The sequence below is a fragment of the Acanthaster planci genome, linkage group LG10 (assembly GCF_054643075.1).
Source record: "Acanthaster planci isolate LZ-2023a linkage group LG10, COTS_SCS, whole genome shotgun sequence".
Lineage (NCBI taxonomy): Eukaryota > Metazoa > Echinodermata > Asteroidea > Valvatida > Acanthasteridae > Acanthaster > Acanthaster planci.
In genome coordinates this window covers 14,039,359-14,051,560 of record NC_141786.1, presented here as the reverse complement: position 1 = coordinate 14,051,560, position 12,202 = coordinate 14,039,359, and the positions used below count along the sequence as shown (strand labels likewise).

General features: G+C 39.3%; 1 protein-coding gene across 1 annotated transcript; it reads left to right on the top strand.

Moving 5' to 3' along the window:
• Positions 1-1,032: 1,032 nt before the first annotated feature.
• On the top strand, positions 1,033-11,295 carry LOC147797844 (cyclin-dependent kinases regulatory subunit-like). The gene is made up of 5 exons (XM_087141954.1): positions 1,033-1,079; positions 3,425-3,505; positions 6,375-6,502; positions 6,810-6,900; positions 9,133-11,295. The coding sequence occupies exons 1-4, from the start codon at positions 1,048-1,050 to the stop codon at positions 6,887-6,889; spliced, it is 321 nt and encodes a 106-aa protein (XP_086998080.1). The 5' UTR covers positions 1,033-1,047; the 3' UTR covers positions 6,890-6,900; positions 9,133-11,295.
• The last annotated feature ends 907 nt before the right edge of the window (positions 11,296-12,202 follow it).

Sequence of the window (12,202 nt, the reverse complement as noted above, 5' to 3'; positions counted from 1 at the left end):
CGTGATACTTGAAGACGACTCCCCATCGCTAGAACTACACGGTCTTTGGAAAAGTGGAAGAGAAGAAGTGGCATGCAGTATTTTTGTACTGCACGACTAAAGGGATTTGGTACGCGGTACGACTAGACTGGCGGGAAATTAGGCGGCGCGAGCTAGTTAGACAAAGTTGTTGTCAAGGAGTCTGGCATGTCAGGTAAACCATGTGTTCCTTCCTCCATGGGTAAACCATGGGTAAACGTGGTAATACAGATGCCCAGTTTCGGTGAAGAAATATGCCTGTTGATGAAGATGTTACAACGTTGGTTAATAACAGTCATGACAGTCACCGACAGTAGGCCTACCAAGTACCATGGGTTTCATGAATGTTTATGTCTATTATGAGACTTGAGACATGCTTGAGCATGTTGAGAGGAAGTTGAGACGTGATGATGTCCATGATACATGTACTTGATAGGCCCTATGCTGTAGCTCTACTGAGTGGAGGGTTACTATTCCTAATACATGTAATAATAGTGACAACGGTTCTCGAAAATTCCAAATACTCAACAAAAATACCTTTTTCACCACCAACACTAGGCCTACTTGCTTTCTTAAATGCTAAAGGAAAACTTTTTGGGCTGAATAGACTAGTGACAGGCCTATTTCCGACTATAAAATCTGTCTGCATCCGACCGTTAACTTTTCGCTCGACACATGCACGACACTTATGCCAATGCTAAACTTTTCACCGCCTCCCATTCAAATAACTCTATGGCCAACATGGTCCTCTAATGAAACCGCAGGAGCAGCCCATATCGTATCATGTAGTCGGGGCACATGACGTATTGACCAGGAAACCATGGAAACAGTGGTTGGTAGCACTCTGTCCCAACTCTCAAGTCTTGTACCTGTACCACGTATATACAACAGGCCTGTAGTCGCCAAGTCTCTTTTTCACAACGTCTACGTTCCAGGTCTTCTGTGAAAACCAGTGTTGTAGTCGAGTACTTTCCGAGTACCAACGTTCTCCGCAAAATACTGAACTGGGTAAGAGGGAATAAAGACAGAATGCACAGGCATTTGATGGTAAACGTGCAAAGGTAAGATTACAAAATAAACGTTAGACTTCAGACACTCCCAGTTGTGTAAAATTTAAGTTTTAAGGAGAAAAGTACTCGGAAAGTACTTAGCTGAGTACTTTTCGAGTACTTTTGTCCTAAAAAGTTAATTTTAATCAAACAGGGATGGTCTGAAGTCATTATGTTGCTTTGTAATCATACCTTTATTCATGTTCATGTACCATCAAATGCCGATGTACTTCAGCTTTGTTCCCTCCTAACTAGTTAAATATTTGATAGAGAATTTGGTTCTCAAAAGGTACTCGACTACATCACTGGTGAAAACCAATCAGACTTGACAAATGGGTGAGGAAATAAGAGACTTGGTGACTAGGGCCTATGCCGTCACGTACCCCCAGAACTGTTGGGATCCGACGTGGGAGTGGGGCGGACGTCGGACCTCACAGTTCTGGGAGTAACGGTCATGGATGTTACATGTGTTAGGGATCAATGTATCCCAGGTTGGACTCCAGAATGTACTAGTACAGTCAGGGAGTCCACCTGGGCTAGCATGGCTAGGGAATCAACCTAGGTACATAATATATGTATGTAGGCCACGAAGATTTGGGGCGTACTTGAACATGTTTGATACCTCCAAAACTTTAGATATTTTCTGCAGCAATTTTAAACAAAAATTTAAAATATAGGCCTACATGTAGGGCCTATTGTTCCCCCAGAACTGTGGGGTCTGACGTCCATCCCGTTCCCATGAACCCTACATAATATGAGCCTTTATTGCCATAGGCTCTGCATGACATTTAACAGGGCACAAACAGGGATTTTATTCTAGTTGTGTACCCATGGAAATGCTGCTCCATTTCCCCCAAGAGTTCTATATACGATAGCTTACATACCTTCGTACTGAGTACCACAAAAAAAAAAACAGACCAAAACCATGCCCTTTTTAAAAAAAAAAAGTGCTAATATTTCCTGATCAGTGTCCGAGAGTTGAGCTGCGACCAAATGGTTGACTACGACTGTGATCGATAGACAAGATGTGGAAATTGGCTGCAGCTGCTTTCCATACATGGATGTGTAATTCGTAGCCGTGCTGTGGAAAGGGCAGTTTGCTGCGGCTCGCTGGGAGTCACACTGACCAATCACAGGGCTCCTCATTATTTATGCCCGAATTGCAGGAATGACAGGAAACAGCCGTTGGGTACCAGTGCACGCAAGCTTGCTGTCGCATTGTGAACAATTTCTGTTGAGGCCATACGGGGATGCAGACAGGCAATGATCTTTGTCTTTGGTACGGCTCATTTTCTGTGGGGTTCGTGGGAGCAGGGCAGACGTCGGACTCCACAGTTGTGGGGGTAGGGACTATTGAAAGTTTCCCTATAACTAGTTACAACTTATCATCGATAAGTTCAATCATTGATATTTCAGGCAACTTTGGATTCTGAAGGAAACAGATTATTGATTTAGTGGGCTCAGAATCACACAAGTTGACAATTCTTTATCAGCCATTTTGACTTTTATCCCAGCATGCAACATTAAAGTATTATGTCAGTGGTACAAAATCTAAGAATGTCATCCCATTACCCCCCCCCCCCCAAAAAAAAGGGCTGTGGGTAAAAGAAATGTGGATCTTGACAGCCGATTTCCTTCGAGCAAAAACATGCTGGTAGTTAGTGACAAAAGAAAAGATTTGTATTTGTAATAGGAAAGATGGCATGATTAACTTTGGCTTGCTAATCATGACTTCATCCCAGTTCTTAAATCACAGTTTACTATAAAAATAAACACAAGTAACAAGTTTGAACCTCCCCTTGTTAACTGAACAAGGCCTCTGCTTGTAAGAAAGAATAAAAAGTTAAAACTCAATATGCAGAGAAGTACATGTACATGTACTCCTTTCTCTGACCGTTTATAACAGTAACATTTAAACAAATGGCTTTAAATGTTCTTGCTGTCCAAATTAAACTTTCTGGTTATCTTGCCTGAAGATGAAAACATAAAAACCAAAGAACCGAAAATTGAATGCTCCAGTCCAAGGTGATAATACATGTAGGTTGCAGTCCATGAAATCCAGGGACTAGAGGTCAACGCAAGTTTCACTTGGTCCACATGGACAACAAGCTCTTTAGATGGATAGATACATCCACAAGTTTTAGGCTCACTGGGGTCAGATGTTTCATCACTACAAATGGGCCTCGTCACGGGTGCCAGCTTCGCATTGAAGTTGGCAGCTGTATCCAACTTAGGTTACGTGCGCACCATCACGTGGCTGCCATCTGGGATGTTGGTGGTTTGTTGACGCCTATCGTAGACCCAATGACACATACATGTATACTATGTAACCCAGAACTAATCATGATTTCTTGCAGACTGTGCTTTGCAATGCCAGAAAATGTGCAGCAACTCATCACATACTCAGAGAAATACGTAGACGACCATTTGGAATACAGGTACTGTACATGATATTTTGGTGCTTGAATTGCACATGGAACACTCAACAGGTGTCAGGCACTTTCATTTTGCTGGATGACATACACACTTCATGTTCAGAGCATAGACACCAAAGTCATTGTGCATAGGTTTTGGGCTTGAGAGATGATTTCTCCACGCATCAGTTTTTCTTTAAAAATTGTCATATGTTGTGTATTTTACACAGTGGAAATAAATACTTCTTAGCAACCCTATGATTGAATAAAAGCGGCATTTTTCTTGGAATGCCTCAGCATGATTAAGGTGTACAGCTCAAAATTTGAACTTCATTTAATAAACTTACAAACTATGCAGAAAAAAACTACAGAAGTTTACTGAAGATTATGTGCGCAAACCTGAAAGAAGGCTTTTCCTAAAGATTACATGTGCAAGTAAAAGTAGCTGAAGAAAAGGCCAGAAATTTGGCACATAAACCTTTCAACTTTATGGCACTTGTACATGTACCGTACACGTAACTGCAATTTAGTTACACATACATCTGAGTTTTAATTCACCCACCATGTCTGATTATCGTCTCTTTATGAACAAAATAATTATACAAAGAATAATTTGTTTTATCACAAATTTCTATTGATAAAAAATACTACTGAACCCCACTCCTTAAATGAGTGTCAGCTTTTAAAGATAGGCAACAAGATGATAAAATGCTTTGATGAATAGTCATTCATAACTTTTTAAAAAATAAGCCTCTTCTGTATCTGATTTGTGGATGTAAGTATTTTCAAACTTATTTTCACTCCAAAAATGATAACTGAATTTCAATTCTAACACCTTATAAAGCTCTGCTAATGGAATAATATCCGTCATTCATAAGTCATCTGGAGAGTGTTGACACAAAAGATGATGAGGTCATCACTTTCCTAGTGAACCCTTCAGAGCACTTACCATGACCAACGGCTCTCACCATGCATCAAAATTGTGGGGGCGTGACTCTCCCAAGGGCACTACTGAATGGCAAATGCAATGTTTATAAGAAACTGAGGCATAACTTTCAGACAAGATGTTAATGTTATTACATTTATTGTTTCTAAGTACATTGAGCTAGGACTTTAGTGTGTTTGGGAAATGTTTTTGAGGACTATAAGAAGGGTATCTTGAAAACTGGTGCTGGAGTTCAGAGAAAAATGACCACCAAAAAAATCACTTGCATCTAGACCTAATGGATTAGGTACTACTGTACGAGAGACAAAAATTGAACAAATTATAAAAAAATTCCACTATGCAATATGTACAGTACAGATAACTTTTCCTTAAAAGGATACACGTAAGAGCATGAAAGGTTTAAAATAAAACAGTAGGTTTTGAGTAATTCTATTCACAGTTCAACAGACTATTCAAAATAAGTATTGCATTCATGTACATGTCATTTCAAATCTAATTTCATTTCAGATCCTGATTTTTACTGCAGTTGCCCCCAAAGGATCCCCTAATACCAGTGTTAGGCAAATTTTGTACCAATTCTGCTAGTTCTAGTTTTTGATACATGTACATCTGTTTGATGCATCATATTTACTTGAAAATATACTAAAATCAGAGTATTTTAAGACCATTGATATTTACCTGTCGCCAGCTAGAAGTAGACAGTGCTCTCTTTTATGCCATGGCTAAATACCCACTGCCTAGTTTTACAGGATTTTAACAGTCATATTATTGTCATACAAAGTGTAGCCATGATTGTGACTGTGTACATGTGCACATACATTCCTGTATATGTATGTACATGTATTTGTAGTTGTACCCTGCATTATTATTGAGCACAATATATTAGATGTACATGAATTAACAGCAGCCTAAGTGTCAATCAATTGCAGTCTAGGCTGAAAAGATCAGTGTGCAGGAACTAGTTCAGATTGTGACAGCATGTTTATGAAGTTGTTCGTTGTCATTGGCTGCATGTGCGCAAATACTTTTTCTGTATTGATAAGTAGCATGCTGTCAGATGCCAAACTTTCAACCCTCTAGGCTTTAGCGGATTTGTACATGGAGGGTTGACTGCATGGTTCTTTTTAGGCTGTTTCTGACATTTTTTCCTCACAAACTTTATGTATGCAGAAGCACAAGACCTTATGAACTTGAGCACCAAAGTTGTGAAATATTTGCTAAAACTCTGGCTGCATTACACAAACCAGTGCTTGATGTTTTCCCTCACAAAATGCTTCTGTATGAAGTCCATTGTTACTTCAGGACTGTACATGTCTAAGAGTCATTCACCAAGCAGAGGAAGATACTCCTCTTGACTGAAATACACATACGAGCTTGCATAGGCAAATGTGTGATGAGATTTAAAGAAGAAACCTCAATTGTATAGGTACTTGCCATTTTAGATTTCCTGTGCTTTGCTGATTCATTGTGTCATGAATAATAGCTAGTAAGTATAGATTTGTCTAGAATACCGAGGAATGTGCAAATTCAGAGATAGCCATATGAACAGAGAACATCTGAAATGAAGAATCCCCCCCAAACTACAGCGTACCTGTAACATCACAACAATAGAAGTTGTACACTTAAGCCATCCTTCCATTAAGAGTTTTTGTTCCACTGGGATACATACCGTATGAGTAGACCTTTTATGCTACCGGTATCCCTCCATAACAAAAGCAGTTACCAGAAAGATGTCTGCCATGCACTACCTCTACAGGGATTTTATTGTACAGGAAAAGTATGGTGAATTTTAAATGATTATAAGAGTGTAATTTTTAGGCTTTAGTAGTATGATTCCAAAAGTAATTCATGATCCCTGCTCAGTAACATTTTCATTGTTTGTCACAGAGTCTAAAACACCCAAGCTGACTTGTTTTATTGGTCATATGATTTTTCCCCCCCTTACAGACATGTGATCCTGCCATCGGCACTAGTCAAACTACTTCCACGAAACCATCTTATGACAGAGACAGAATGGAGGAACCTAGGTGTTCAACAGAGCCCTGGCTGGGTACACTATATGATCCATAAACCTGGTAATTCCATCTTTATATCCATATTGTTATGCACAAGTATACCCTCCCCCCTTCCCCTGGTAGTGGTGGGTGAATCCATGCCAGAATTAATATATCCTTTAGTTAAGGCGCGCGTGGCACTGGTGCACCATGGATGCTCAGCTGCCAAAATGAACTTGAAAAGACCAGTGCACCTGGCAAGCCAGGAGTGTGGCTAATGTCCAGTCACTAATCAGTATTTATTTATTCCAAATTATAAGCACTGTACCTAGCTTGCGGGGTAGTTACAAAAAAATTGAATGCTGTCAGTTGGTGTGCTTTATTTCAGCACCCAGCACGTGTATGCGCAACTGTTCCATGATGGTTCGCTATCATCATTCCCTACACGCGGAAATATTGACCCACTGATCCAATGAAAGGTAACTTTCCTGGGCCAGTGCCATGAGTATGTGTGGCATCAAAAACATGTAGTGTGCAATAGGCTTGGGCAGTATTGCCTTTTTCGATACCGCGGTATCCATGAAAAAAATACCGCGGTATTCGTTGCAGAAGGCAACGAATACCAACGAAAAGCAGTGGCAATGCTGACATTCAATGGCAAACCACTAACAGCACTAGGGGACAGCATAAAGGGTTTTTAAAGTTACAAAACCCCCTAAACTTAATAACTATTATAATCTATTTGTCCATTTGATGTCAAATAAATATTATTTATGTGAAAGAATTTTTTAAAAAAGGGACAGTGTTGTTACCCCGATTTGTTGCCCATGATTCCTATATCTGTGTGGTCACTTGTACGGTGTCAAAATCTGCACATGTACTACAGTCAAGTTGATACTTGCTGAGACTCGCCTTATAGGAATGATTATGTGCAGGTCAATAGTGGCTGCTCCTCTTATCTGCGCCCTAACACTGCATGTGTGCAATGGTAAGGTGGCTCTCAGAAAACTCTGCGATGCGGCAGTCGACTCTTATTACGAAATCGGTTGTAACGAAATTCCAATTACAACAAGCACAAAGCTGTGGTCCCGGTGAAAAGGTGCACAGAGAAAATATGTTACAGCGAAATAGCATTGCACGAAATTCCTGGTACAATGAAAGGTTTTCGTGATGCCATTGCCTGAAAAACCATTGTTGACGGCCCATTCATAAAGCGTTTGTGAATCGCAGTAGTGAAAACATGTGCGCGGTGCACCACACTGGTTCCCGCCGGGCTGAACCGTTGCCAATGAAGGCATGATGGAAATGCGGCAACCTGTCAATGTACAGGTTCTGCCAAAAAAGGGTCGTACGTTCCACTACATCGAATGCAGCTCTATAGTTGCCAGTTGAAAAAAAAAATGCCGTCACAAATTTTTCTGCAGGTTCATTCACAAAAAGTGATCACATGTTTGTGTTTTCTGTGTTCATGAATTTAATTTGAGGTTGTACTGCTTGTACCCAAGCGAGCGTGTTTCCACAAATTTTCGAGTCGTGCAACACAAGCTTGTCACCTGCCCCTCCATATGCATCACGCACACTTACAACACGATATACAGACATCGTTTGCCAGATTCCTGTTGTCATGACACGCATAGTGCACGATTAAAAATTCCATGATATTTTACATTGATTACACAAACGCCAAAACAAAAATTCCCATCCCATTTCTGATCGCTGAGTGAGTAGTGCATAAAACTTTAAAATTTTGATTGGCCCGGCAGCAAAAATGTTGGTATTAATCGGATGTTTAATCCCTTTCGTGAAGAATTGTAAGACTCAATTTTATCCAGTTATTGCAAAACAGTCAGGTGCACTTGAAAAAGAGGAGGCCCGCGATTTTCGTGAAAAACACTAAGCAAGTTTGCGTCCAAATAAATCGTTGGGAAATTGTCGATCATCACTGAAACACAACTTTATTGATAGTGAAAAACGTGAACTATCTACTCACTAAGTCATTTTGACCCACGAATGAAGCAACGGATTTCCTGGCAGGTTGAAGGGACACTACTGTATTCTCGCTCTTGCAAACTCCCATGTACTCGCAAGGTCCTTTTTCGTGTGCAAATGGAACTGCCAAAAATGCTCATTAATGGACTGCCTGTTTTGATGCTGGAAAAAGTTAGCCCGGAATGGACCTTAATTTGACATTAAACTACTGCATCACACACTGCAGTATGGAGGTACAGTATACATGTACATGTATGTTCGCAAGCATTGTTGTCAGTTAATTGTCGTACTATAAAGCTTGTGCATCTTGCTTTGTCATTTTCGTTGCTGTTCAAAAGGTTTTGAACTTGGCAGATAATCTCTCGGAAATAGAGAGATTGGTGCACAGGTACTTTTTGAGTATGTTGTAATTGTAAATATGAGCATGAAATTGCATCTGTTTAAATCTAGGTTGAAAAATACATGTATATTTGAAATTCTTGTCTACTGAAACGAAAGTTAGATAAAATATATGCCTTATTATAAAAGTTCAGTTTTATAGATTTACGTTGTTCTTAGTAAACATCCAAACTTATAAAATAAGTTTGTCAAGTTCCTTGCCAACCTTGCTTACAATATTGAATAATTAAATTTATCCTTGAATTACATGTACATTGATGGCTGTTTTGAGACACTCTCATGAACATATTTTGTAATACACAGATTTTTAAATTATTTTTCAGAGCCTCATATTTTGCTGTTCAAGAGACCAAGAACTGATGGATATCAAGACTAAGTAATGTCCTTTCATCAATTTCTGTACACTGTGAATTGCAGCTTGGTAAATTTTGAGTGTGCCAAAGACTCTTGTCACAGTTGGCAATGGGGCATATGTAAATGCATGTAGAAGTTTATCTCACGATATTCAAGTTTGGTTTTCAGTGTTGAAAATGTTTGTAATATACATGTAATATATGTACCTGGGCAACTTGTAGCCTAAGTAGCAACTTTGATTGTTTTTTCCCAACATTGTAATATGTGATACATATGCTTAGGAAAACAGCAGAACATACGGTGACGGTCTGAGCCTTGATGCATGTATTTGTCAATATATAATCCATGAGTTGAAATCAGGAACAACCAATTATGTGTAAGTTACCATACCGGTACTTGTAGTGTTGTGTCATCCAGTCTTGCTCATCGGTTACATGTATTTCAATGTTCAATGAACTGTGATGTAGCCTGTTTCATTATGTCCTTGTCCCTTTCACCGTTATCTTAAACTCATATATGTATGAGGATAATTCCAGAAATTAAGGATCCATTTTTATGTGTGTCCCTGTCACATTTGATGTATGATTTTGTAAGTTCAGAACACGTACTCTAATTTCCAAGAGCGAAGAATTAATGAAAATACCTGCCAAACAAATAGTAATACACGGTGATATTTCCATGTCAAATAACAAAAGTCAGATTTAACGGACACAAAAATGTCACACTTTTGGACTCCTAATTTCTGGAATTACCCGTATGTCACGTAATTTCCCATAGATACTAGTGGCCTTATTGGTTCACCAACACCAAAACCTGTCTCATGGATGGAGCAAACCAGTATTGGGACCACTGATTGAGATCTATCCATGTGAAACAAATAGGTCAAGATACCAGGGCTGCAGTGGAGTCTGTCACAAGCCATGAAAAAGTCTTTTAATGAATCCAATCATAAGTCCAATTACAAGTGCATGTACAGTAGAAGGAGGAAAATGTTGTGGAAATGCTTTTGTCCTACAGTTGATTTGAGAAGAGACTGGCGTGCCTCCAAGAGTGAATGACTTATAAAAATTGGCTTGTAGGGACAGCCCCACTGTATCTAAACCTGATTGTTTATGTAGCTACTACCCCAGTTGATGCCATTAATGGTTCATTGTGGATAGCATTAACTACCAGTATAAACAGCTGTTCCTATACATATGACTTGGCTTAACTGTTGTCCAGGTAGATTCATGAATATACATACATGTATCAGTCCAAGTTGTCAGTGTCAATGGGTTCACAGTGTATTTGCGGCAATCTTTGGTAGAGAAGGCACATCTGTCTTTGCCAATGTCTATGGCCAGTCAGGAGAGGTGGTCATCAGTGCACTTGTTTTCTAACTCCAAAATGAACAACAGACTCTATGCACTGTAATAGGATACCATTTACTTTTCATACACTAACAAAATAATAATAGATTGCAAGAAAAAGTCAAGATTTTACCTTAACGTCATTCCCATTTTATTGATATCAGTTTATGATTTTTTTTTAAATAACCAAGAGACAGTGGTAAGTTCCACATGCATTGACCTTTATTTACCTGTCTGTGTGTAGAATGGTATGTTGCACTCTTACCAGCACATATACATGTATATGCACTGAGCATTTTTGTTCTTGCGATAGAATTATTCCAGTTTCATAGCAAACATCCGTTATATTGTTTGAAATGTATTAGAATAGGCCTGAAAAGAATTTCACACTAACATTTTCAAATTGAAAAAATAGGACTTGCCCCTTTGAGATCAATTTTTTTCTTATTAAGCACCTTTCAACATACATGTATTTGTAGCCAAGTCTTCACAAGTCATTTAGTCTCAAGTAAATTCGTGAGTAATATCTATGAACTGTCACTCGTGATATCATTTTCTTTATAATATGTGATTGACTTGTTAAAGACTCAACTTGCTGTTATGAATGGAACAATGCTGCACAATCCTGTGCAGGTAGGAATTTCCTCATCTTTTCCAAGTTCTCAGTTATGTTTTTTAACACTGCCCCATTTTCATTGATGCTGGAATGTATGTAATCTAAGGTTCGCTTCCAAGTAACAGGAACCAACTTTTAGATTAAAAATGACAACTGTGGTCAAAGTTCCTGTGCATCATCCTTCACTCTGCTTTATTGCAAGGATTGAAAACCAAAACAAAATTCAAGAGGGATAAAATTCACAGATGCAGAACAATAAATTTCAAAGTACTCAGACCATTTTTACGATGTCGGCATATTTAAAATATCAAAGAAAACGTTATTCCAAAAGCACCAAAGACAGAAAATTGTGAAAGAGCCCATTTCAAAAGATTGCAGGAACAATCAATACATGTATCAGTCCAAGTTGTCAGTGTCAATGGGTTCACAGGGTATTTGCGGCAATCTTTGGAAGAGAAGGCACATCTGTCTTTGCCAATGTCTATGGCCAGTCAGGAGAGGTGGCAGCCTCCACTGAAACCCCAGTCTTGATGTCCTCACAGTCTTCTGTGCTAGTCCCAGCCCTGTCGGTCCAGGCTTTGGTGTGAGTCCCAGCTTCGTCAGTCCTGGTCTGCCTTGATGGTCCAAGGCTTGGTGCGTGGCTGGGAGTGCTCAAACCCTTAACATAGAACCAAAGTCCTCCGATACTAGTAGGCCTGGGTGGCAGCTCAGGGTAACAGCAGCTGGCTTAAAATTTCTCTCAAGAGAGCCCTAAAACATAGTTCAATGCATGCTAACAAACATTTTCTACAGAATAATCATGGTGATAATTCTTGCCGCGTACCGGCCATCTATACATCCCAAAACAAAATATCGCTAAATCTAACAGGCAGTTAAAGTGTATCTCAGTGTGGGCAAAACCAATTGTCACCTTGCACGTACATATAAGTTTGCAGGACATCAATCATATCATTTCAAAGGTTTTCAAAGCCATGCAAAAGTCTGCTCCAATCCAAATAAACTGACCAAACGGCCAAAACTTAAGCATCGCATCGACATTCACTGAGACACTTGCCTGTGAAAAAAGGATAAAGA

Bases quoted from the DNA above. Each gene is read 5' to 3' on its own strand.
- LOC147797844 (XM_087141954.1), top strand. From the start codon at position 1,048: ATGCACAGGCATTTGATGGTAAACGTGCAAAG. The intron at 3,506-6,374 runs GTACTGTACATG...CCCCCCTTACAG, and splicing joins GACGACCATTTGGAATACAG to ACATGTGATCCTGCCATCGG. The intron at 6,503-6,809 runs GTAATTCCATCT...GCTTTATTTCAG, and splicing joins CTATATGATCCATAAACCTG to CACCCAGCACGTGTATGCGC.